The sequence below is a fragment of the Phycodurus eques genome, chromosome 1, assembly GCF_024500275.1.
Source record: "Phycodurus eques isolate BA_2022a chromosome 1, UOR_Pequ_1.1, whole genome shotgun sequence".
Classification (NCBI taxonomy): domain Eukaryota; kingdom Metazoa; phylum Chordata; class Actinopteri; order Syngnathiformes; family Syngnathidae; genus Phycodurus; species Phycodurus eques.
In genome coordinates, this window is record NC_084525.1 from 650,581 (window position 1) to 677,504 (window position 26,924).

General features: G+C 46.9%; 3 protein-coding genes across 7 annotated transcripts in view; 2 read left to right on the forward strand and 1 right to left on the reverse strand.

Moving 5' to 3' along the window:
* sema3b (sema domain, immunoglobulin domain (Ig), short basic domain, secreted, (semaphorin) 3B) overlaps positions 1–6,698 on the forward strand; it is a 61,117-nt gene extending 54,419 nt beyond the window's left edge. For 3 of the 4 annotated variants that reach the window (XM_061670868.1, XM_061670888.1, XM_061670878.1), the window contains exons 10-18: positions 894–963; positions 1,027–1,174; positions 2,591–2,810; positions 3,339–3,430; positions 3,500–3,541; positions 3,614–3,771; positions 3,872–3,927; positions 4,068–4,207; positions 4,377–6,698. In XM_061670868.1, coding sequence (XP_061526852.1) covers positions 894–963; positions 1,027–1,174; positions 2,591–2,810; positions 3,339–3,430; positions 3,500–3,541; positions 3,614–3,771; positions 3,872–3,927; positions 4,068–4,207; positions 4,377–4,880 — 1,430 coding nt within the window. In that variant the 3' untranslated portion in view covers positions 4,881–6,698. The remainder of the gene's footprint in view (positions 1–893; positions 964–1,026; positions 1,175–2,590; positions 2,811–3,338; positions 3,431–3,499; positions 3,542–3,613; positions 3,772–3,871; positions 3,928–4,067; positions 4,208–4,376) is intronic. The other variant, XM_061670897.1, reaches the window with a different exon arrangement.
* Positions 6,699–6,776: 78 nt separating this feature from the next.
* On the forward strand, positions 6,777–8,248 carry LOC133399357 (transcription factor Adf-1-like). The gene is made up of 2 exons (XM_061670910.1): positions 6,777–7,215; positions 7,301–8,248. Exons 1-2 carry the CDS (start codon positions 6,969–6,971, stop codon positions 7,837–7,839), a joined length of 786 nt encoding a protein of 261 aa, XP_061526894.1. The 5' UTR covers positions 6,777–6,968; the 3' UTR covers positions 7,840–8,248.
* A 5,762-nt stretch (positions 8,249–14,010) lies between these two features.
* Positions 14,011–26,924, reverse strand: part of sema3bl (sema domain, immunoglobulin domain (Ig), short basic domain, secreted, (semaphorin) 3bl) — a 56,308-nt gene continuing 43,394 nt past the window's right edge. For both annotated transcript variants that reach the window (XM_061670921.1, XM_061670930.1), the window contains exons 8-16: positions 25,401–25,515; positions 25,241–25,310; positions 22,722–22,866; positions 20,478–20,709; positions 20,262–20,353; positions 20,114–20,155; positions 19,385–19,610; positions 19,078–19,208; positions 14,011–16,712 (exon numbers count right to left, since the gene is read on the reverse strand). In XM_061670921.1, coding sequence (XP_061526905.1) covers positions 16,215–16,712; positions 19,078–19,208; positions 19,385–19,610; positions 20,114–20,155; positions 20,262–20,353; positions 20,478–20,709; positions 22,722–22,866; positions 25,241–25,310; positions 25,401–25,515 — 1,551 coding nt within the window. In that variant the 3' untranslated portion in view covers positions 14,011–16,214. The remainder of the gene's footprint in view (positions 16,713–19,077; positions 19,209–19,384; positions 19,611–20,113; positions 20,156–20,261; positions 20,354–20,477; positions 20,710–22,721; positions 22,867–25,240; positions 25,311–25,400; positions 25,516–26,924) is intronic.

A 26,924-nucleotide genomic window follows, 5' to 3' on the forward strand; every position in this document is an offset into this window, starting at 1 on the left:
AATTGCTCAGCAGTTTAGGTTGCTGCAAATTACTTTGAGTCAAATTCCTGAAAGGTGCAAAAGAAACTCCCACTTTTCATCCAAACCAAAACTCTCTAAATGTATCCTAATCCCCGCCAGAACATGAAAGCAGCCGCCATCTTATTTGTGGTATCTTTTGGCTGTAATGTGATCTGTTTTGGAGCTTGCCATGAAAAGAGAAGAAAGCAGAAAGGTTTCAACCGCTCGAAGCGCCTTAGGCCGCGTCTGTCTTGTTGGGAGGGACCGGTTGAAGAAATGGCTCGTCGGCGTTGGAGCAGTAGTTTTGTCTGGCAGATTGTGTGTTTAAGATACCCTCGAAAAACATTCCCTCTCCTGCCGCGGCCATCGATCGGCTGGGGCGACTCCGAAGCGTGCGATGCGGATGGCTCGCTACAGTCCTTATTCTTCGGTGTGTACTCGTTTGTTTCTCAGCAGCCAGCCATTCAAACAAGCGAATTCATTCGATCCTGCGAGCTAAGGTACCAAAATGTCGTTGAACGCAGTACGTGCACTGACCGCGTGTTTATTGAATGACTGTGAAGCAAATCCGAGTCCAACTCCTTTCTTTGGGTTTTTATTGCCCTGAAGTCTGTCGGTCAGTATTGTTTTGAAAGGATTTCTGATCGAAGGCATTTATTTCAGGTAACTGAGGTTAAGGCTGAAGGCTATTTTGTTCGCTCCCAGCCTGACAGAGTTTGTTCATGGCACCAAAATCCCGCGCTAAAGACCACATGGATTTGATACGGATACAAGGAGGGATGTCTCGGGGCACAGCTCTTACTCAAATGTCCGCGGAAGGTCGGGGCGTGGATCTTTCCCTTAACCTTTGACCCCCGGAGCCACCTTTGAAATAAGTGTGTGTCCATCCTCAGGCGACGTATTCCTGCTGCAAACGAGGGACAGAAAGAATCCTCTGGTCTACACCGTCTTCTCCACTTCCAGGTGAGACTCCGGCGATGGACGCTATTGGTGCGTGCCTCTCACCCACCTCTCCCTCTCCCCCAGTAGCAGTGTATTTAAAGGCTCAGCTGTGTGTCTTTACTCCATGAACGACATCCGGAGGGCCTTCCTGGGGCCGTTTGCTCACAAAGAGGGGCCCAACTACCAGTGGGTCCCCTTCCAGGGAAAAGTGCCTTATCCCCGCCCAGGAATGGTATGAGACAAACAAACCAGCAGCAGGGTTAGGCATGTACAGTATTTCAGTCTTCTTGGCGACACAAACATCAGCAGATGATGATGATGATTTATCCACACGTTGAAAACTTTTGATCCGAGTTAGCGTATGTGCATCCAAGCCGTAAAAGATTTGGCCGAGGTGTCCCGGCTTCACCTTTACAACTCCCCGCGAGAAAAGAACGGGAGAGAGATAGCAAACAGATTGGACATTTATTTGGTACGTCACCATCATATCAGAGCGAAGTTAAAGAGGAGGGATTGGTTGATACCATGTTGGTTTTCTTGGCGCGTCAGTCCCCATTTGCACTTCTTAAACGTGTGCTCCAGAACGAACACCGTGTTCAAGCAGAAGGGCGTCCGCACGTGCACTTGGCACCAGGACGCCCGAGGTCGCAGTTCGACGATCGACTTTGCGGTCGTGTCATCCGCACGTCTCGGACGCTCGGGCGTAGAGAGGGGCGGAGCTGTCAACCGATCACCGCCCGGTGGCGAGTCGGCTCCGACGGTGGGGGAAGATGCCGGTCCGACGCGGCGGGCCCGAACGTATCGTGACACCCGGTGAGGTGTTCCGGGCCCGTCCCACCGGGAGGAGACCCCGGGGACGACCCGGGACAGGCCGGAGAGACGACCTCCTTCGGCCGGCCCGGGAACGCCTCGGGATCCGCCCGGAAGAGCTGGATGAAGTGGCCCGGGGAGAGGGAAGTCTGGGCGTCCCCGCTAAAGCTACTGCGACCCGACCTCGGGATAAGCGCTCGAAAACTGGATGGATGGATGGATGTGAATTTATTGCAAATAATTTTGCGGGGCCCCAAGTTAGGACCTCCGTTTGAGAACCACTGAGATGGACTCCAGTTCAACTCAGAGCCTGACGTGGATAAGAGGAGGAACATGAATGGATGAATGATCGTCTAACAGCTGAAATGAATTGTGATAGAAGTTCTATCAATATGCGACAGCCTCCATGAAATTGTATATTACTTCATTCTGTACCAAGACCAGGTTTACTGAGGGCTGAGGGTCTGTCTGCATATGAGTCCCCTCATTTAAGATGACGGCTCGCTTAACCAAGAACAGGAAGTAGAGCAGCCCCTAGTGGTCCAAAATAGAACATTCTAAAATAGAGGATGTATTTGCAACAAAATGAGTTTATTGCAGCTCTGTTAGACAGTACTGAAGGATAATATAATCCACCTAAATTATATGGTACCCCATGATTATATATTATTGCCGTATGTTGTGGTGTGGCTTTGCCCAGAAAGAGCGTTTTTATTTCTTCTCTTTTCAAAAAATGAGAATGAATGCTTCAAGTTTCCAATACAAACATTATTTCCATTTTGGTATGAATTTCCAAATGACAAGTGTGTGTGTTTTTTTGGGGTTAATATTGCAACAGTGTCCCAGCAAGACTTTTGGCAGCTTCGAGTCCACCAAGGGTTTCCCGGACGACGTGATTCAGTTTGCACGCCACCACCCGCTGATGTACAACCCGGTGTACCCCATGACCAGACGGCCCGTCTTTGTCAGAACCGACGCGGACTACAGCTTCACACAGATCACCGTGGACAGGGTCAACGCTGCCGATGGACAGTATGATGTCATGTTCATTGGCACAGGTAAAAACACTCCAGTCGAAAAAGACATGTTTCAATATTTGTTCCCTCGGTCTACCTGAAGCTGTGCACTACAAAATTCAAAATTCAAAACTCAACAAAATCCTCGATTTATGACGGAGTTCCATTGGTGTAACGTAATTTGCACGAGAGTCACAACGTGCCGACGCTAACGCTGTAGTATAATCCTCATGAGAGTAAATATGTTTTGTCAACTTGTGTCCACATTACATACATGAAACAACACGCGTGTGATAGATATGATTCTGAGCCAGATTGCAGATCTGGATTCAGATCCCGATTCGAATTTAGCCTCCGCTTTTACCGAATTCCGGTCAGATGGCAATATTTTGAGTGTGTGCGACAAAAAGATGTTCCGATCCAGATTACAGGTTTGGATTCGGATTGTTTGTCAAATCGTTTTTGGGTCACACAACGACGTCAACATCTAACGACAAATAAATAAGCCGAAAGAAAACACGAGCTCGGAAAGAAGCGCACACCTTTGTTGCATTGTGTCTTATTCTTTAGACAAAGGGACAGTACTGAAGGTCATCAATGTGCCCAAAGAAAGCTGGAACAACATGGAAGAACTTCTGCTGGAAGAGCTGGAAGTCTTCAAAGTAAGAAGCGACCGACGAAGAGTTTACGATCAAGACGTCATTGATTTTTGCATCTCCTCTGCTCCTCAGGATGCGGCGTCTGTCATCAACATGCAGATCTCCTCAAAACGGGTCAGTCCCATTTCAGCATGAAATCCATCGGAGCTATTGTCTCTACTGCATCTCTCCGCTCTGTTGCCGCAGCAACAACTCTACGTGGGCTCCGAGGCCGGCATCGCCCAGGTGCCCCTGCACCGATGCGGCGCGTACGGGAAAGCGTGTGCCGAGTGCTGCCTGGCCCGAGACCCTTACTGTGCCTGGGATGGGACGTCCTGCACTCGCTATCTTCCCAACACTAAAAGGTCTTTTTTCATTTGAAAAAAAAAACATAGTGACACGCACGGCAAACCGATCGCCCATCGTGTCGATATTCATGAATGTGCCATTCGCTCTGTTGTACAGGCGATTCCGTCGCCAGGACGTGAGAAATGGTGATCCCAACACTCTGTGCTCAGGAGGTAAACATTTCGAATAAATCCTTCTCCCAAATTGTACAGTTGGATTTGTTGCTCCGTCCGCTGCAGCCTTCATTTCCTCGCTCTCCGTCGCAAGCCATCGGTCGCTGTATTGTCTTTTTTGCGTTTGCGTCGCCCCGCAGACCACCACAAGCACCATATCGCCGAGAAGAAGCTGTACGGAGTGGAAGGAAGCAGCACTTTCTTGGAGTGCGTCCCCAAATCCCTGCAGGCCCGAGTCACCTGGACTTTTCAGAAACAACGAGACAAGCCACGAGAAGAGGTAAGAATCAACAATACTCGTGTCCATTTGGAGGACGCGATCGCAACGTCGCAATTGTGCGACTGCGTTGTTGACGCCGTGTGTTAGTCTGCTTTTATTTGCGATCCCAAAGGCCAATTGGGATCGATGACTAGAACTCACGAGACCTCGTCCCTGCGCCTATTTGTAGGTGCGTGCGGACGACCGAGTCCTGCAAACGGACCGAGGCCTCCTGTTGCGCCGCGTCCTGAGGAAGGACGCCGGCGTCTACCAGTGTCACGCCACGGAGCACGGCTTCACCCAAACCCTGCTGGGCATCACTTTAGACGTCATCCAGTCCGCTGCGGCTAACCTGCCCTCGGAGGCCCCGTCCCGAGCGGAGCCCCGCGGCGGGGGAGGGCCCCTGGCGGCCGGCCCGAAGCTTTGGTATCGGGACTTCATGCAGCTGGTGGACCATCCGAACCTGAGCACCGTGGACCAGATTTGCGAACAGGTTTGGGCCCGCCGGAATCCCGCCGGCGATCTACCGGTGAAGAAGGGTCCCGCTCCGGGGAGGGACTCGACGGCGCCCGGCCCCTCTGTCCGGCCCGCCAACAAGAAGTGGAAGCATCTCCAGGAGCTGAGGAAAGGGCGCAACCGGCGGACCCACGACGGGAAGCAGAACCCTCGGGCGCCGCGGAGCGCGGGGGACTAACGGCAACGAGAAGAACAAGTGGGATTGGAAGAACTGATTCCAGTAGAGGGTTAGAAAGGGACTGAGAGAACCTTTGGAGGTGTTTACACTTACACAAACACACACGCATACAGGCTAATCTGCACACACACGAACTGCGCCTCCTCTATTGTGTATATTTATCTGTGGAGTTCCTTGCATGTGTCGAGTGTCACATTCGTCTTGCACGTTCCCGTCGCAATGCGCCATTTCCGTAGATGCGAGTACGAGCGGGTACCTAATTTGATAGCTACTGTATAAATCAGCGGACACTCATTTCTGCGCGGAGAGTGGGCCACATCTTCGCTCCGTTAGCTCGCGGCAAACTACATGTCATTTCAAGGGTCCGCACCACGGCGGGAACTCGATGCCACACAACCTTTGGGATGACCTCACGCCTTTCTCCGCCTCGAAAGACTCGACAGGCGGTGCGGAGCGACGACGGCGGACGTGACGGCGCTTCGGAGACGCAACTGGAGTATTTTTCTCCAACTGCAGAGAGATGGACGACTTCGTGTGATGTTTTGACAAGCCTCTTGCAGCGTTCCCTTTTGTTTTCCGTCACGGCGCATAATGTCATCATTAAGGACGGACGGACCGCGGGTTCGTGGAGGACCGCCTTTTGGCGCACGTTGTAGCGTCCAGTGTCAAGTTAGCGATGATGTGTGACCAGATGAAACCACTGCAGAGCGCCGAAGAACTGCTGGCTTTGCGACCACGTTAGCAGACAATCAGCTGCTTTTTGTCATACGTGCAAAAGAGCGGCTCCACGAAGGAGCGTGAGGGCCGCATGAGGAAAAGAAATAGAACACGTCCGCCTCAAATTTGAGAGGTTAAGGTTTGAATCTCTGCCGTTGGCACGCTTTCCCCGTCCTCGCGTGTTTTTGAACCACGACACCATCAGCGACTTCACATTGTAAAATAATGGGGAGAAAAATATCAGTTCAAGGCCAAAAGTCGGAATTTGAGAACAATCATGTAACACGATGACAAGCGAGTCTTAATGTTATGAGGACCAAAATGAATGTCAAAATTCCCAATCAAACCTCAAACCCAATGTCGCTTTCTCAGCATCGGAAGCAAACAAATGTATGAAGAGCGTGTCGCTCGATTTCATTGTTTGTGAAGTCGAAATGCCGCGTCACGTTTGCGATATTCCCACTTGACTCCGGGAGCGTTTGCGCCTTTCCGTGCGGCCCTTCTACTCCTCCTTAAGCGTCGGATGATCCGCCGCACGGGGAAAAGCGTCGTTACACCTCGGAGATGAAAAAGGAGCAAATAAAGAGTTGGCTTTTCTGTGGGCGAGGTCAGAGGTCAGCGATGTCGGACCCGGCGCGTGCGAAGGCGGGTTGGCGCCTCTCCGCACCGCGCGTGACCTTTCTCCGTGCACTCGGGCCCGGTCTCGCCGGAGCAGGGAAGGGGCTTCCCCAAACCGTTGGCACGAAGGCTGCGAGCATACCATTTTCCCAAATGGAAGCGATTACTTACAATTCATATTGGGTGGTGCGTGTCTCAACATGCTTTTCCGAAATGGTGTCAAAGTTATGGTCACAACTCGGTTAACCTAACACACCCTAATTTGATCTTTGTTGTTTTTTTCCTGAAATGGAAAAAGATACGCAAGATGACAGACAACTCACGGTTGCGGGCTCGAGTACATTATCTACATTAACGTTGTTGTTCTATTTATGAGTGTGACTATGATTTTATTTTTATTCCAAGCGGTACTTCGCGGCCCCGCTCTTTTTTCCGATGTTGTTGCATATGTTGTTTGTGATGAATTAAAAAAAACCAAAAACAGCCAACGCTTGTTGTATTGGCCACATTTCATTTCTTTATTTAAAAGCTCCTCGTTCATCTATTCTTGCTCCTTTGTTGTTGTTGTTGTTGTTGTTGTTTCAATGTTACGCTAGCTCAGCTCAGCTCTAAATAAGAGAGGCCCGCATGTCTAAATTCAGTGTGCAATTCCAGCTGTTGTTCCGGCCCGTCCACTAGAGGCCGCTGCGTATCCGGCCCCGACTTTCCCATCGATCGCGACGTCAGCGCGGCTTGACGTGACGCCGGGCGTCAATGCAGAGGGCGTCTGACGCTCAGCGTCGCGTCATTGGACACTGGAGCTTTGACGCGGCGACGTCAGAAAAAGCTCTTCCAACCAATGGGAGAGGAAGTGGTTTCCGAGTGGGGAAAATGGAGGACGCTCTCATACGGGCGGTTTCTCTTTCTCCCGAAATTTGGGATACGAGACAAAATGCGTACCGGGACGTGACCAAAAAGGCACAGCGATGGACGGAGATTTCCACCACGTTGCATATACCAGGTTTGTTGGAAGGGTTGATGTTCAAAATATTCAGAGTCTCTCTCTCTCTCTCTCTCCACACATATATACATATTTCATTATGCAGTGGAAGACTTGAAGAAAAGGTGGAAAAGCCTGAGAGACCGCTACATCAGGGAGAGGAGAGCACTTCAAGAAAACAAAAGAAGCGCCGATAAAAAGAAAAGGTGGAAATTCTATCCCATTCTGACTTTTTTGGAAAACACCGTGTCGGAGAGGGGAACCCACGCCGACGCCGCGCGCTCCCCGACTCCCGTTTCTCGCCCCTCCACCCCCATTTTGCAACCGCCCACACTTGTGGATTCCGGCGAGGAAACGTTCACCCTGGATCTCTCTTTTGTCCCCCGAGAGGTGTCCACGTCCAGCGCCTCGTCGGAGACCAAACCTCGTCGGCGCTCCCCGGGTCGCCGTCGCGAGAGCAAACGAGGCCGGCGAAAGGAGGACGACTTGGACAGAGACCTCGTGGAGATGCTGAGTAAAGAGCAGGATGAGGAGGAACTGTTCTTACTAAGCTTGGCTCCTCGCCTCCGAAAACTGGACAATGAAAAGAGGAGTCAGACCAAAATAGAAATCCTGCAACTACTTCACCGTGCACAATTTTCATAAGACATTAAGATGGTGGACGACCGGTTAGAGCGTCGGCCTCACAGTTCTGAGGACCCGGGTTCAATCCCCGCGGGGCCCCGCCTGGGTGGAGTTCGCACGTTCTCCCCGTGCCTGCGTGGCTTTCCTCCCACATCCCAAAAACACGCATGAGGCGGAGACGCTCGATTGCCCGTAGGTGTGAATGTGAGTGCCGATGGTTGTTTGTTTGTTTGGTTCGGGGCGTGCCCCGCCTCCTGCCCGATGACGGCTGGGACGGGCTCCGGCGCGCCCGCGGCCCGCGTGAGGAGAAGCGCGACAGAAAATGGATGGATGGATTAAGATGGTGTTCAATCAATATTTGTTTGTTCGACAGTTCAACATTTTCACAGTTCAGACACACACACACACACATTATAATAAAATATTTTTGTCAACGGAAGTGTTGGTTTGTATCCGATTTCTTTTCTATGCACAGATATAGTTTTATGTGGAACGAGGAAGAAGAAATGATCACTTTTTATTTCGTATAGTACAGCAGCAGCATCTTCGGAGGCGCGGTCGAAGCTGCCAGTTCTCCCGCGAAGGACGGCGGCCTTCGCCATCACGACCGAACGAAATCTCCCAAATGAAAAGAACAACAACGACAAATTGAAAATTGAACAACTCGCATCAGACTACGTGACGAATGGAGTCTTTCGCGACACGACGTGTATTCCGTCTTTTACCATCACTGGGCTTAATCTTGTCAAAATCAAACACTGTCGGAGAGGCGGAACCATAAAACGTGTCGTCGATTCGCTGCCGGTTACCATGGCGACAACAGCGCTGTACCGTCGGGGGGGGGGGAAAGAACAAACAGGAAAAACGTGCGGTGGTCGTCGCCGGGGCTCAGGAGAGGAAGTTCATTCAAGGACCGCTTGAGGTATGTTTACCTAATTTTAATACGATACGGCGTTACGTAGCCTAGCAAGCTAGTGCTAGCACTAGCGGTTGTACGTAAACACGCCGGCGTTCTGGCGAATGGTGCGCTACAGCTCGCGGTGCGCGTGAATAAATGTTTAAATGTTGACAACAGCAAGCACGGGAGACGACGCGGCGGTCACAATACGCGATCCTATCGGTCGACGTCGAGGTGCGCCGTCGGAGAGTTGTCGTCGATACGTCGGAAGATGCCCCCAAAAATCAAGCATGCTAGACTTTTCCTTTTGGCGTCGTCGGTGGCGGGCGAGGTCACGCTGCGAGACGTTTCGTCGTCCCCCGCTAAATACGTCGGGCCCGGTCGAGGAAATCGGCCGCGAAGGCTAATATCGCTCGATAAACGGACAGACTGGCCCGTATCTGCTTCTCAGTACGGTGTGCGACACAAATAGCGTAAGTCACATTTCCACTTTCAAAATACATAACAATCATTACATGTAAAAGAGAGTCATTAGAAAATGTACGCACACGCATGCAGCAGGCCTCCATACATACAAACGCAACGTGTGTGCGTGCGCGCGCGCAAGAGTGAAATGAACTTTTTTGATTGTCCCCCAAATGGCCACGCGTGTCACGGTCTGTGTTCTGGTTTGGGTTGTGTTTAGTTTTGTTCCATGTTTGTCGTGTGCTCATTAGGTTGTCGTGCTCGTCTACTTTGTGTCGACCAATCAGCTCTCTGCAGCCACTCGGGTGTTCTGTTTGTATTTAGTTCCCTGGCTTCTTTCAGTTCCGGTCGCTTCGTTGTCAGGTGTCCTTTTCCCGATCTATTCCACGTCTTCCTCACAGGTCATAGCTCGTTTCCAGTTTTAGCTATTCAAGTGTTTCTTTGTTACTTTGGTTTGGTTGTTATCTGTCGTGGGACTTTGGTCAGTTGTGCTTGATCCAATATTTTTTTGAAGATGAAATATTATTATTTTGAGACTCCCGCACTCCTTCCCTGCAATTGGGTCCACCGTGTTCTTGCCTTGCGTTCCTCGCCTTCGCCCGAACCGCGTACGTGACAACGCGCTCAGTTCAGTTCGCAAACGGGCCTTGTTGGGCAAATGCATCGATTCCGTTTTTTGTAGCGGTTAGCCAAAATCTTATTCCTCCTATAATAATTATTGAGGATAACAATGATGAACTGTTATTTATTATTATTCTGTTTGTGCTGTAATAATAATAATAATAGTAATAATACCTTTTTTTCAGTCCACAGCCAGGTTTGGACCGTCTTTTGTGTAGTTTGCGTGTTGCCGTTTTGACCGGCTTCTCCGCTTTCTTCCCACAATCCAAACTGGGAGACTGAAAATTGTCCTTTGGTGTCCATGTGAGTGGGAATGCTTCTTTGTGCTTCGGCCATGCTGTCAGACGGATGGACTTCAAATGGACTCGGGACAATGCACCTATTGGCCACTGGGGGGCGATACCATCAACAATATCAATATCTGACAAAACTACGCACACGCGCACTATTCATCAGTAACGATTAGTGTCAACTTGTGTCTCACATTAACCAAGGTATTTTTGGGTTGTTGAATTTATTAGAAAAGTTGGAAAGCAGTCTAGCGACAGTCAGGCCGGTGCTTGAAAACAAACGCTCTTGAAGTATTAAAGTTATTTTTATTAGCCAGCCAACTTCCCCAGCCTGGGAAATGTCACTGCTTTCACTTATGCTTATAAAAAAAGAGAATATATGAATATTGTGACCAAATCTTCTGTGTTTATAAACAGAGTAAATCAAACACCATTGCTTATTTGCAACACACCAGATTTTTCCTTCCCTTCCCGTTTACTTTACATTTGTCAGCGCGTGTGCACAAACGTCGTCCGTCGTCCACTTCCAAAGCGGCTTTCCGTTCTTCTTCTAATGCCTCCGTGACGCGTCGTCGACGGCGCCACTCGAAAACGTTTGCCGCCAACGTCTAACATCCGCACGGGGAGGATTTCACGTATTTGTTGGACAGGATCTCTCACTCCGGGAAATGACAAGTCCCAACGAGACCGGCTGGATTCCTGCTGGCGGGCTGAATGCGATGACACGCGTGGACCATCTGCTTTGGTAGGAGCGCCGCACAGTCCAATCACGCTACGTCGTTTTGACGCATTTGCGCAACACCCGACAACTGCGATTGACAACAACCGCCGTGGCCTCGGGCGAACTGCGGTTAGATCACAAATGACGATCTGGCGAGCGAAGTCCTGACATCTTTCATTTGGATTGTTTAGTTCGACTGTTTACTCACCGGGCAGCTGTCTTCCAAAATGCCTCTGGTACTTTTAATATTACTAAGAAGAAGAAGAAGAAGGAAAAGAGTGTTGTGACAGGCTCTTCAGTGCGCTTACACACTCCCGCAGCAGGTCTTGACCCGAGCACCAAAGCCAAGACCGAGAGATCGCAGTGCTACCGCCGCCTTGGGAAAACGCTGAACGTCTTATCAAGCTTACAGGAGAACACCGCATAGCCGACATCGGTTTTGTACACCACTGTGTCTTGGGGGCAGGGTTGGGCTTTAGGGGGCAAATCTCCGCAGGAGCTTTCCTGTGCGCTCGCATCGGGTTTCCCAGGGGACAGCGGTCGCCTTCTACGTCCCCCAAAAAGGCAAAATGCAAACTATCAATTGTCCGTTGCGGGAAGGTGAGTGGGAATATTTGTTTGTCGACATGAAATTGGGATGGGCTACTGAGACTGAGGAGAAGCTGGAGGAAGAACGATAATGGCAGGAAATACTTTAAGAGCCTCACCCTATTTTGAAACCCTAACAATGTTTCGAAACCCTACTTTGAAACGATAACCCCATTTCGAAATCCCACCCTGTTTCTAAACCCCACTATTAAACCCCAACCCTATTTTAAACCGTACTTCAAAACCCAAACCCCGTTTTTAAAGCCTACTTTGAAACCGTCAGAATGCGTGACCTCACTCGATTTTGCTCGCTTTATCCTAACCCTTCTGACATATCCTCGATTGAAATCCTAATTTGAAACCCCAACATGAATATTGTCGCGATTAGCGGAGGACCCGTTGACGTCGAATGTGCAGAGGAGCTAATAAAGCCATTCAAGCAGCAAATCGGCGCTCCGTGCCTTTATTGTTGTCGCCACCCGGTGAGAGAAGGGAGTTCGCCCCGAGCTAGGACGACCTCGGCCCCGGAGAAGGCGTCTCCCGACCGCGGTCAGGTGACCGTAGCGGGAAAGCTCAACGCTTCGTATAAAGAAACTAAAATACATTCAAATAAAAAAGATAAGATGCTGTACTTACCATAACTGCTGAGAGTGTGAAAAAAGGCAAAGATACTCCCGGCGCACAAAGCACTGAGCAGAAACACGATGGTGCTGGGACAAAATGGCGGCCGAGGCACGGGCGTCGTAAAGTCGAAACGTCGTAGGTCGAGTGCGTCGTAACTCGAGGACTTCCTGGATGCTCGCGTGTTATTGATCAGAGATTACGCGGTGATCGGAGCAATCACTTGCGGACGACGACGCTAGAATAGGCCTATCCGTTATAGGCGCACCGCAGTATAGTTGAATTGCTTCGTATGTTGGATGACCTTTCAGGGAAGGACAATATGCATGATTTAGATTGTTTTTCTTCCCATCAATGTCTCTTTTTCACGTGTCTTAAGATCCCAGATCATTTACGAGACGCCCGTAACTCTCATCCATTTGACCTCGAGAAAAAATAGCCCCCGATAAATCGGAGCCTCCCACTGAAGTCAAAATGTCTTTTGGTCGGCCCTCCCCCATCTGAAGATGAATCATCGTTTGTCAAAGCGGAGCCTGTAAATCTGCGACCCGTTCCCCGCGGATTGGCCGGGCAATCCCGGATCCAACGGTCAGACGTAAAACTTTGTACAACCGCTTCATCGATTTCCTCCCGCAGCTTTGAGTGAACGCAGCCTTACGTGGGCAGTCTCGTCGGGGCAGTAATTCACTGCGAGGAGCGCGGCCGTGGGACATCGGCCTACCGCTTCATCATTTCATTAATCGCTCACCAGTTGGACAAAAGCCCTTAGTCGTCCCCGAATCTCAATTCCTCATCTTATCAAGACATTCCGGGTGATTTTAGGCTCCCAACTTGGTGGGAACGGTCTAGCAGAAAGTCATTTTCTGTGTGCGTCCAAGTGCAAAAGAAACTTCCTTCGGTTGATGTGGATGAGGAGGCGGAGACAATCGTTGCGCTGTTAAGTTGCCGCAGGTATTGCAAAAGTGTCCGACAATAAGCACCTCGAAATGCGAGCACAATTCGTAACGCCGCTTGAACTTCCATTCGGTGATCTTCCAAAACTACATTTCCCATCGGGACCACTTATATTTGGGTGACAATAACTTGTTCCGCAGTCCAAAAGTTGCCATCATAAAACCTTTATTTACGGTACAGGCAATGTTTTTAAGTTTAACATTGACATTATCAACTAGCTGTCGTACAAGCGGAAGCAGAAGTTTACCATTCTGACTGAAAAAAAACAATAAGCGCACTCTTTAAACAGTCTCTTAACTTTTAGGAGGGGTAATAAACTTTGCTCAACTCTCATATTTTTTGGAACATTAAATGTGACACAAATAGTAGCTAAGCGGGTGGTCTATCTCTCTATCTATCTATCTATCTCTCTCTCTCTATCATCATCATTTACTCTACCGAGGTGCTTTTTTTGTTGTTATCTTTATAACAAGGCGAAGCAGAAAAAAGTAAAATGCACAACCCAGGTCAGCAGAGGGCTCGTGAAAAAGTGTCACATATGACGACTCCCAATTTATTTCTTTTTTTTTTAGATATATTCTTCAACCAAATGATGGTTAATTTACTCAAAATTGTGGGCCATTCAAATTTCAAGGTGTTTATTGCATTTGGTATGAAATGGAGCGCATCTTTGTTTTCCCAGAGTCACAGTTTGTTTCTAAATGGGGCTCATTTCAAGTGTGTCACTGGCGCCATTCGTCTTGTCTTGCAAAACAAAAGAAAGCAAACATACTTTTCCTTTCCTCCAAAATGTTTACGTAAAGTCCATTGAACTAATCTCACAAATAATAATCCTTTTAAATAGCATATTAGTGTGTGGCATGCTTGGTGGAGCGACATTTGAATAGCAAGTTGTTTACAAAACAGTACAGTAAAGGTTCACTAGATTGGCTTCGGTTATAGTTTCGTTTTTTAAATTTTTTTTTTTTTTAATGAAACACTAAAACGTTCACTTTGCACAGGTTGCAAAACATCAAGTGAAAATGGACTAAAAGTGCAGGAAATTGTGTGCTTTATTTTTTTGTATTAAAAAAATGGTAGACAATCACAACACTTTTTTTTTTTTTTTTTTATCACTAACACCACATCTGACATCGTTACACTGTTTGAAAATACGCAAATGCTGTACTGACAAAAGTGTAGGCTAGCAGTAGATACAACAATATGCAATTAATGTTCATTCTTTAAGCGTGTGTTTTATTCCATATCAAATGTCAGACACCAAACAATTAGGGAAAGCAAATTTGTAGCGCTTGCCTTCTATTATATACATAGTAGCATTAGCTTTAGCAATCATACCTTCAATTTCCGTGCAACACCACAGGACCACGGATATATATTTTTTTAATTAAAATGCCTTTTTTTTCGTTAAATGGAAGTGGAATTTGAATATGTAGCCTTGTTTTGTTTTCCTTTTTTATTTTGTTAACTTTATAGTCAAGTGCGTTTTGTTTTTTTCTCTTCTGATCGTGCATTTCCTCCCATTGCCATTGTTCGAAACGGGCCTTCCCCAGACATGACTTTTTCCAGGCTTCTGATTGGCTAAACGGCCTTAACACCCTATCGGCGCCACCTGTTGCATTGGCATGCACTTGACAGCCTGCACCTTTATGTTTTTTCCCCCATTGCTACAGATAGGGAACAAGGTCATTGTTTTATGTTTATTATTGTGTTCTTATAAAAGCAACAAAACCTTTAAAAGTTCCATTGGAAAAAAAGACTGCAATTAAAGGAGGGAGAAGATAAGTTAAGAGCACAAGTTGTAAATTGTGCTGTTGGTTTAGGTGCATGAAGTATAATTTAACATTTGGCACAAAATTATGACACACTTTCAGCGAAATAGTTCTTGCAGTTGGGCTCGTTTCAAAACGTCACATTTGATCTTTCACCATCCTCCTGTCAAGCAGCTTTTTTGGGAGCAATATTTGCAGAGAAAACACCTTAATTGGAGTCGAATAGTCAACCTCACCGTCCCCTAGACAAGAAAAATAAACACCGCTAGTGTCAAATGTGCTTTGAGTGTGCTTGTACCAAGGAGAAGCCATAAAGTGAAGAATTGTCTGAATGAAAGAAATGTCTAAAACAAAATGCTTATATGATGATTTCATTCTTTCCTCTTGAAGTCTTTCATTTCTACAATAAAAGCTTCCAGTTGTGAGCCATTAGAGGGCTTCCAGATTGGAACATATTCCCATAAATACACATTGACACAAACGTGAGCAGTAACTATCGCAATGAGGAGGCCACACTCGACATTTCTGATGATGTCGCGTCTACTTGTCCACGAGAGAAACAAATGATTCTGTTAAACAAGAACATTCTGGGAACCATTTCAACACATTAGACCAAAATGATCAATTCACGGATTGTTACGCCAATCTCCAATGTTGATTCAAAATAATTTAGATGATTCCGCCGCCGAGTTTTCAAAAGTCGAATTCGTGAATATGAAAATACGTCGTGGAAAGTAAACCAATGAAGATTGTCACCTATCATTTTTGTCTATTGATTTTGGACGCTTACGGTAAATGTCACACTTGAACTAAATAAACTGGACTGCATTGCGGAAACAAGTGAACAATGTTCGGCATTAGTTAAGGATTAGCGAAGAAGCATTGAGATCTCTAGCGCCTCCTACGGAACGAAAAGCTCAGTGCTCAGCAGTGAAAACAAAGCAAAGTGCTCATAATCTGTTGAACCATCAACGTGTCGTTTGTATGTAGCTTTCAGTATTAGCTAGTTGAGCTAATGACGTTTAGCTAGTTGCCTCTAATGATGTTGAACCATCAACGTGTCGTTTGTATGTAGCTTTCTGTATTAGCTAGTCGAGCTAACGACGTCGGCGTTTTGGGGTCCAGCGGAGATGATGCTGAACTCTGAGAACTGGACCGCAAAGTGAAGAAACAAAGCTCGGGCACGGCCCATAAATACATAGTTAAACAGGTCCAATGCTAACCTAAATGTCGACATCCGCTATGTGCGTCCCGAGCTTTCTTAAAGACATCCTCAATTGATCTCATCATCACGTCCCGCGGGGGCCAGTGAATTCCTCTCGACAATTTGGCCACCCTAAATCCTTTTTGAGGGGTGATACTCAGAAGCAAGCATCTACTTTCTTACGGCCCCACCTCCTGACAAATCCAGTTCCAGCTAATTGTCTGTATTTTCTCTTTGAGTTCCCCTCCGTGAGTTTTCACCATCACTTCTGCCGTGCGCTAAGGTCCCGCGGTGTCCGTTTGCGCTCACCAGAACTCTTGCTGCGGGCCTTCCTGGCGCTCTCCTGGGCCTGCCGATATTTCTCCACCATGCTCTTGTGCTTCCTCCTCAGTTTCTCGTTGCACCACATCCTCTCGCAGTACTCCTCCACAATCGGCAGGTTGGACGGGCCGATCGTCTGCATGATATCCTTGAACCACATCCGCGACTGGCCGACGGGACTCAACCTGTTGTATGAGCTACAAGGCATCCAGTTCCTGTAGTTCGCTCTGTCTTTGAGTAGGTCAGAAAGGCCGGTGTTGTCCCGTGCCATCAACTCATCCAAGGTGTCACCCTGGAGGACTTCGAGGGTGAGTCTGGCGAGGGTCTGGCTGAAGCCATGCTCTCTGGAGCGGCAGATATACACACCGGCGTCCTGGTTCAGGAGACGACGGAAGAGGAGGCCCTGCTCTGTAGACATGACCCGATCGTCCATCTTGACCTGAATGAGGCAGAGAGATACATTTTGCTAGCACAACACAGTCAAGGAAACCAAATGTAGATTGACAATACATCCGTTTTTCCTGCAATACAAAAAGGGATTTTTGTATTGCATGACCTCAGTCGGGATGTATTCTTCCACTGCACTGTGGCTTGCGTTTCTGTACCCTCATTGACTGCCGTTTTTCATTGGCTGCGCTACACCTCCAGTCACATAACGTTCTTGTGATGAAGAGTAAAGAACTCACCATCTTATTCCCAATATTTAGCTCGTTATGCAGTCCGTCAAAACGTGCAGTGACATTTCAGTGCACGACAGATCGCACAAACGCTATTAGTTTGAGACTCGTCGACTTTCGGACAAAAAGAGCCCAGGTGGAATTTTAAAACCATCCAGGATTTCTTGTGACTTGCATTCATTTATGTTATGCTTATTCATGTCAACAGACCGTCAATGGCTGATATGCCACGCTTATAGCCACGCAGCGATTGGCTGCTCTGTATGCCGGTCGTTACGGCAGCACCACGGATTGGTAACGAAGTCACCCGTTGTGTGTACGTGCCGGCAATATAACCGAAGCATCAAAGCGAAGCTGACTGCCGCGGTGCTACTGGATGCCACCGAAGCCTTTCAACAAATGGAAATGAAATGTTCATTTGTATCGGGTCCAAAGCAATACTCTTTCTCGGCTAGAATCTCCCATTCAATTGATCGCTGTTTACATTTGCCCCCTTAATTCTCACGTTCTCCATACCTCGACACCAGGACACTTCTTGTGGCTCTGTTCATTCATATCTCAACCTTCTCTCTCGTAAGCCGCTATGCCCCACTAGCTCGTATTCCGTACCTTTGCTCCGACGACCGTCCTGCGGCGCCAACGCAAACACGGCAGCCTTGTGGGCGGCCCGCTGTTTATTTGCAGGGAAACTGAGAGGGGCGCTAATGCCTCAGACGGCCGACTGAGGCACTCGCTTAAAGCGCGACGAATCTTGAGCTCAACATGTGCATGATCGCCGCGGGCCCGCCCGTCTCATGTTCGGAGCGGGGCTTCATGTGCTGCCAAAGGTACAGTGAATTCAACTCTTCGTGGCATGTGGCCAATCATCTCAAGCTAGACATTGTTTATTAAAAGAGAATTCTATTTTCAAATACAATTGCTGAATTTCGCCCATGTGTCAAAACACCGCTGAGTAAGTCAAGCGCGTGGCGACATTGCGCACCCGTCTCAAGTTTAAAGGCAACCGCCTGCCAGAAATTACATGGCACCCCAAATATTTGCAGCCCCATTATATGATATGAACTTGAGTGGCACTTAGTTGAGGGCTGACATCTACTGGTTTGCGCCTCCATGTTGAAGTGTTGAACTTAGCATCGTAATAGTTCACCATTCTTGGTGCCACTTTTTTAGAGAACAGAAAAACTAAATATGGAGGAAAATGCCTTTGTAGGCAGATTTGTCCAGTCAGAAGCCTGAAGAAAGTCTCTCTAGGAAAAGACGCAAAAATAATGCCAAAATCAGGAAAACGGGAATTAACGTGAATGGTTTCTAGCAAGCGGCACGGTGGCCGACTGGTTAGAGCGTCAGCCTCACAGTTCTGAGGACCCGGGTTCAATCCCCGGCCCCGACTGTGTGGAGTTTGCATGTTCTCCCCGTGCCTGCGTGGGTTTTCTCCGGGCACTCCGCTTTCCTCCCACATCCCAAAACATGCATAAATTGGAGACTCTAAATTGCCCGTAGGTGTGTGCATGTGAGTGCGAATGGTTGTCTGTTTGTATGTGCCCTGTGATTGGCTGGCGACCACTTCGGGGCGTACCCCGATGACAGCTGGGATGGGCTCCGGCACGCCCGCGACCCGCGTGAGGAGAAGCGGCTCAGAAAATGGATGCATGGATGGATGGTTTCTAGCAAGGATGATTGCAATGGCCGCGTACTGTGTGTTTCATCCACACCCCGTGGGTCAGACTGTGAGCATACACTGCTAAATGCCCACTACCACCATACGAGCGCTATGGTTTTTTTAATGAAAAAGAAAGAAAGAAAGAAAAAAACTAAAATTCTTAGTAAGCAGGGCTATAGACTAACCTTTTTTTTTTTTTTTTTTTTTTTTTTTTTTTTACTGGGAGCACAGTGGCCCCTAACTGAAAAATTGAAGGGCGCAAGCAGAAAATGTAGGGGTGCACACTGAAAATTGCAATGTAAATATTACTATTTCCTCTCTAGCACTGATTATACGCAGCCACGCTTAAAATGGCCTGCAGACTGCCCGAAGCGTTCTTGCTCACCAGCTGGTTGGCAGCTTCCTCGGTTTGGGTACTTTGTACACGTACGGTACATTAGCACCCGAAAGCCTGCAATTCATCTCACCTCCTCCTTACGCTCATCGCGCTGAACCAGCCAGATGACAGAAGCTTGTGGGGAGCGAGGAACACATTCCAGAAAAGTGCTGTTGTTCTCAGCGCCGTAGACCACCCGGTCCTCCATTTCATCCAGGTCCTCTGATTCGAGCAAAAACATTGGAAATGTTCTTAAAGAAGCAGAATGAGCATTGTGTGTGGGCCTATTGAGCTCTAACCGACGTGTCTACATAGTTGAAACATTTCTTATTGTCCGTAATAAGTCTCCATTAAGGAATGCTGATGAAGTATAAACGTGTAGTTGAAGTCCCATTTACCACTAAAATTCTGGTCCAGACATTGCAGCGCCGGGTTTCCGTGCCTGATGTCCTGCCTTCGGTAACGGCGTTTACTGTTGGGGACGTATCGCGCGCAGGACGAGCCATCCCAGGCGCAGTAAGGGTCTCTGGCCAGGCAGCACTCGGCGCAAGCCTTCCCGTAGGTCTCGCAGCGATGAAGCTTCACCTGGGCCACGCCTGCCGGGGAGCCCACGTACAGGGCTTGCTGATGACCAGAGGAGGGGAAAGGACAACGTCAGCGACGGCCCCCTACACTCTTGAGAGGTCAGTGTGATTTTACAATACAATAAGAAGGTCATTTGTTGAAAAGGGACACATTTTGGGGGCTCACTGTGCTAATTATACACGTCGTGTGAGATGTCAGGCCCCTCACAAGAGCTTAAGTTTGTGAGAATCAAAGGATAAACTCAGGGCGTTGGCTGTTTACTGCTTTTTGCGGTACTTATACCACAGGGACCATCCCCAACAAAAATTGTTGAGCGAAGGAGAACGTGAGAAGAATAGAATAATGAGCGAATAACCGCTACTTATTAATGGATTTGTAAGACTGTTAAAAGTGTTAAATGTTACTTAAACCTGTAAAGTTAATATCGGCTTTATACTGTGGACATTTTGACCATGGAATGGATTAGTTCTGAAATCCGACCTTCGACAATTCCAAAGAAATTGAAGTTGAGAAGACTTGACGAAACCCAGATGGGAACTTACCCTTTTGACTGATATATCCATTGATGTAATTGAGGTTGGCACCTGCAGTGACGACAAAAATGAGTGATAAGGCTTTCGGTGCGGTTGGATAAGAACCAATCCGGCTCTGTGGGAGGATAGTAACAGATAGAATTGAAATCAAACGCACTTTAAAAACTTGAAGCTCCTCCAGTGTGACCTCTTCCATTTCTAGACTGTTTCCACCGTGGAGGGCAATGAACTTCAAAACTGTACCAATGTCTTAAACAAAAGAAGCGAACACGTCATTCGAGTTCCGTGCCTCATTTTTCACAAAGTCTTCTTCGTCTTCATTCGATCAAACGAGATGATTTCTGACACGGCGGAAAGAAGGAACAAGTTTTACCCGTGCTGATAAACATGACGTCGTACTGGCCGTCCTCTGCCTCGACCCGGTCCACCGTGATTTGTTTTAGCCTGTAAGGAACGTTGGCTTTGGCCAGCACCGGTCGGCGCAAGGCAGGGTGCACCGGCCGCCACATCAGCGGGTGGCTGCGGGCAAACTGGAGCACATAGTCGGGGAAGTCTTTGGTGCTGCCGAACTCCCGGCCAGGCTGGTTGGTGATTTTACTGGGACACTGAACAAAAACAAGAACTGTGACTGACTGACAACCAGTCTTCCCTTTTTTTTCTCAATTCAGCTGCGACAGGCTGTAGTTCCCTGTGACCCAGTCTTGAAAATCTGAATCAGAATCAGAATCATCTTGATTTGCCAAGTATGTCCAAAACACACAAGGAATTTGTCTCCGGTAGTTGGAGACGCTCTAGTACGACAGAACAAATGAATGGATAGATTTCACCAAAATCATTCAGCAAAACTATTTTTTTTTGTTCAATTCCATTGGCTTATCCCTTGGCAGAACTCTAAAATGCTTTCTTCTCCTCTATTGGATTTTTTTTATCCTAAAAGATTCCGGCTCGGCTCGGGAACTTCCATCATATCTCCTCGTTCGGCTGTCAAAGGCCAGCGGGAATGAAAAACATACCGTTTTGTTTTCATTCCATTCTAGAGAACTTTGATGAGCGCTCCCTGTTTCTCTTGGATGCATTTGTCTATTTCAATGCGCGCTGAATCCGTTGCGGTGAACGGACAACTTTGATTCAACAGAACCTTAGCATTAAACTTCATTAATATCCAATTTTGTCAAACTTAATAGCTTTTGTCTGTCATGACTAATAATGCTAAAACATTTTACATAAATATTAATCTTACTTTTACTTACTAAGATCTATAAACAGCACTTCATATTTTTGGACTGCACCGACATTTTTTTTTTTAGCGCTGACGCTCTCTTTTGTCTTTTAGCCTTTCATCCACAAAGTCCACCAGGAAAAAGAATTTTGAATGCTTGTGTGTAGACTGAAACCCACATTTTTCTTCTAAGGCTTGTCTTTATCAAATTATGTCAAAATGCACATTTCTTTGACAGCTGATACTATTTCTCATTTCCCGATTACTTTTTGTGGAACTGTGTTTTCGGTTTTTTGGTTTTTTAAGCTTCATATTTAAGAGTTGTAGCTCCACTTCACTATAAACTCCCTTTTCCTCAATTTGACCTAGTAGCTATTTTGCCTTAAATCTTATCTTCAATACGTAATTCATTTGTAAATGTTTTTTTAAATTTTTTTTTACCACGCATCATGTCAATGGCCACCGGTGAGCTGAACCCGCTGATTTTGGGTGATTTACACACCGGACTCTTCGTCAGTCAATGAGCGGGTATAAAAAAAAAAAAGAAATATTTACAATTTGGAGTCTTCAATGAAATGTAACAATTTGATGATGGGCCGCTTTTCTGCTGCGTATAGGCACGCAGAGTTGTGTCGATATACTGCTTTTGTTGATTCTGTGAATGGAAGATATCTCCCAAATCGTCGGTTTCGGCCGCAATGTTACAGGATTTTTGTGTAAAACAGAGCTTGTGCGATCCTCTTCTCCATTTCCTCCCCCCCGTGTGCTCTTCAACTCCGTGGTCCTTAAACACTTTGTTAGTCTACATTGAGGCATCTGCAACTAGGTCATATCCTGCATAATTCATAGCCCTTAAACCACAACAAATTCCAACAATTCCGAGGTGTAACTTGCACTTGCAAGTGATTGTGAGTAGGTAGTTGCAGCAATGTGGTTGACAGGCTCCAAAGTGTACACAGTAACCACAGCTGCATAACCTAAGTTGACTTTACCGATATCAAACCTTTCTACACCTCATTTGCAATGTTGCATAACCGCACTTCTGCACTTCTCCACAGTGGCCCTGAGTGAGTGGCCATCATACAAAAGATATGCTGACACAAGAACTAAACTTATACTGTACATCAATTTCTAAACGTGTTGGGAGTCGTGATGCTTGTAAATGTCCGGAAGACAAATGATTATTATACCGATTATTTCAAAGCTAATTATACACTCAGACTGCCAGAAGTAATGAATGATTGTGTCTTGTATTAATGTTCTGTTTTGTAAGTGGGGCAGCCAGGTGCTTAAGTGGGTCATTTACTGGATTACAAAACAGTTTACCAGCTACAAAGAAGCAAATTTGCCATGCTATGCTATCACGTTCATACAAAGAAATGTTAGTGAGCTACTTACCACTCCTGGTCTGGGGTAAGGGACGCGGCCTTCGTAGGCTCCCCACTGGTAATCCGGACCCTCTTTATGAGCAAATGGTCCGTTAAAGGCCTCTCTGATATCAGCCATGCGATAAACGCACACAGCAAACCCCTGGAAGACATTACTGGCGAGGAGAGGCGGAGAAACGGCGTCAGAGAAAAATAGTTTCCCTTAGAGTAGAAAGTAGAAACTTGAAAATGTGAGGGACACGAACGAATGTCCAAATCATAGACAGTCTGTAGAGAATGTTTCAAAAAACATATTTTGGAATAAATAGGACATGCAATGTGATGGAATGTACAACCCCAATTCCAATGAAGTTAGGACATTGTGTTAAACATAAATAAGAACAGAATACGGCGGCACGGTGGCCGACTGGTTAGAGCGTCTGCCTCACAGTTCTGAGGTCCGGGGTTCAATCCCCGGCCCCGCCTGTGTGGAGTTTGCGTGTTCTCCCCGTGCCTGCGTGGCTTTTCTCCGGGCACTCCGGTTTCCTCCCACATCCCAAAAACATGCATGAATTGGAGACTCTAAATTGCCCGTTGGCCTGACTGTGAGTGCGAATGGTTGTTTGTTCCTATGTGCCCTGCGATTGGCTGGCAAGCAGTTCAGGGTGTACCCCGCCTCCTGCCCGATGACAGCTGGGATAGGCTCCAGCAGCCCGCGACCCTAGTGAGGAGAAGCGGCTCCGAAAATGGATGGATGGATGGAAAAACAGAATACCATGATTTGCAAATCATGTTCGAACTATATTTAATTGAATCCATCCATCCATCCATTTTCGGAGCCGCTTCTCCTCACTAGGGTCGCGGGCGTGCCGGAGCCCATCCCAGCTGTCATCGGGCAGGAGGCGGGGTACACCCTCAACTGGTTGCCAGCCAATCGCAGGGCACATACAAACAAACAACCATTCGCACTCACAGTCATGCCTACGGGCAATTTAGAGTCTCCAATTAATGCATGTTTTGGGGATGTGGGAGGAAACCGGAGTGCCCGGAGAAAACCCACGCAGGCACGGGGAGAACATGCAAACTCCACACAGGCGGGGCCGGGGATTGAACCCGGGTCCTCAGAACTGTGAGGCTGACGCTCTAACCAGTCGGCCACCGTGCCGCAAATAATCATGAACTTAGAATTTTATGGCTGCAACACGTTCCAAAAAAGCTGGGACAGGGTCATGTTTACCACTGTGTTAGATCACCTTTTCTTTGAACAACATTCAATAAACGTTTGGGAACTGAGGACGCTAATTGTTGAAGCTTTGTAGGTGGAATTCTTTCCCATTCTTGCTTGATGTACAGCTTCAGCAGTTCAACAGTCCGGGGTCTCCGTTGTCGTATTTTACGCTTCATAATGCGCCACACATTTTCAATGGGAGACAGGTCTGGACTGCAGTCAGGCCAGTCTAGTACCCGCACTCTTTTACTACAAAGGAAGCCAAGCTGTTGTAACGTGCAGAATGTGGTTTGGCATTGTCTTGCTGAAATAAGCAGGGGCGTTCATGCTTGGATGGCAGCATATGTTTCTCCAAAACCTGTATGTACCTTTCATCATTAATGGTGCCTTCACAGATGTATAAGTTACCCATGCCATTGGCACTAACACAGCCCCATACCATCACAGATGTTGGCTTTTGAACTTTGCGTCCATAACAGTCCGGACGGTTCTTTTCCTCTTTGGCCCGGAGGACACAACATCCACAATTTCCAAAAACAATTTGAAATGTGGACTCGTCGGACCACAGAACACTTTTCCACGTTGCATCAGTCCATCTGAGATGAGCTCGGGCCCAGAGAAGCCGGCGGCGTTTCTGGGTGTTGTTGATAAATGGCTTTTGCTTTGCATAGTAGAGTTTCAAGTTGCACTTCATGGATGTAGCGCCAAACTTTATTTACTGACATTGGTTTTCTAAAGTGTTCCTGAGCCCATGCGGTGATATCCTTTACACATCGATGTCAGTTTTTGATGCAGCGCCGCCTGAGGGATCGAAGGTCACGGCCGTTCAATGTTGGTTTTCGGTCTTGTCGCTTACATGCAGTGATTTCTCCAGATTCTCTGAACCTTTTGATTATATTATGGACCGTATGTGATGAAATCCCTCAATTCCTTGCAATTGTACGTTGCACAATTGTACGTTGCACGTAGCTCCTTTTCTACCCAATCGTGGCACCCACCTGTTCCCAATGAGCCTGTTCACCTGTGAGATGTTCCAAACAGGTGTTGGATGAGCATTCCTCAACTGTCTCACTCTTTTTTTGCCACCTGTCCCAGCTTTTTGGGAACGTGTTGCAGCCATCAAATGCTAAGTTCATGATTATTTGCTAAAAGCAATAAAGTTGATCAGTTTGAACTTTGAATATATTGTCTTTGTAGTGTATTCAATTAAATATAGTTTGGACATGATTTGCAAATCATTGTATCGTTTTTATTTATGTTTAACACAAAGTCCCAACTTCATTGGAATTGGGGTTGTAAAAGTGTAACATTGTGACCTTCACCTTATTGTGCTAAAGATTGCATAAATGTCTGGGTTCCTCTCATCTTTGGTCCTTAGCAAGAAAACATCCTCTGTTTGGGTCAAAAGGAAGATGCAAGTTAGGAATGGAATGAAAGTAGGTAAATAGGTAGGTCGGTCGGTAGGTAACGCGTGCGTCTCACCCAGTTGGTTGAAGTGTGTATCGATGCCATGAGGTCCTGGGACAGAACAAACCAGTCTGGCTTTGATAAAGGTGCTCCACTTATTCACCAGCACTCTCTGGCCTCCTACATCATTCTGCCATGAAAAAAAGCACAAATCTATGAAATAACAAAGCACAATTGAATCCAAGTGAAGCCCGAACAATTTTACAGGGGTGAGAAAAGACCTCATGAATGCGAACAAGACTTAACTAGTCGAGTCCAGAGACTAGTTACTATATTACTACCATTATGACACTGGGCACGGTTTTTCCAGTTGTTCTTTATCAAGGCAGGTAAAGACAAGCGGTGATCATCACTGTGCAAATGGTCATTGCGTTAGGTCCAAGATAAAAGTGGTTGAGGTTGCACAATCCCAAATGTGACCTCATTTCTTGAGAACAAATATACCTCTAAAGTCACACAAAACTCGGGTGTTTGAACAGTTGCGTGAGACCACAGCTCAGCAAACACAAAAACTGGTCGGCCAGCGTTCCGAAGTGGATTGTATTCAACCTTTGAGGTTTCACATTGACCTACAACTTGGGAGCAAATGATCTCACCAGAAGGAAGATTTGGATTCTGATCATGCCAGCTGGACTCAAAGGGTTAAATAGTTCTTCTTTCGCTAAGGTTTTGCTAACACTGCGCTGTGTGCATATTTTCCTTTATCCTGGTTTGCATACCTATATAGTTGTGTGCGTTGCACATAGCCTGAAAGAATATAAGAGATCATCCAAGCGCGTATTAGGATTGTGGACGTGAAATGTGACAGCTGTGTCTATTTTGGAAGGAGAACGGCTTAATTTTGTTGTAAATATTTTAAAGGTTTTTATATCCCTTTTGGGAAATGTCAGCATTTGAAAGCTCACAAGAGTTTGGGGTTCTGGCCTAATTGCCAAAAGCTTTCTCGAGGGTTCTCTTGATCACCGTGTGCCTGTTTCTATGTCCGTCTCCGTGCACGAGCGTGAAACTACGCTGTATATCACAACGGAGGTTTTGGCCAACATTCGGAATTTGAGGCCCATAAGGGATTGACCAGGAAACTAGGGAAAAAAAAGAGATCCTAGCTTTGAGTTTTCAATTCAAGAATCACTTGCTTTGCAGATGTTTTGTGCCTGAGGGCGAGATGTGTTCAGACTGTACACCTGACCATTGGGTCTTCTTTACTTCACCCTGAATCCACAAGCCAGATGGTTTGTTTTCAAAAATGTACGTGGGGAAAGAGTTGACACAGACTGTTTCATCAGTAATTTCTAGGTCAATTTTGTACAAACCAAAACAAATACAGTGGAATGTTCCGGTAATTCTTGAAGGTTGTGTAGCACAAATGGCAGTCAATGCTTTTTTTTGCAGGACAAAAAAAAATCTCCCAAGTGATTATACGGTAGATTAAAATGTAATTATTTAGGTACTCATTATCCTCAAAACGACAACATGCTTGATTTAATATATCACGTATCTCCTCTCTCACACTTTGACGCTACACATTGATCAGTTTTACCT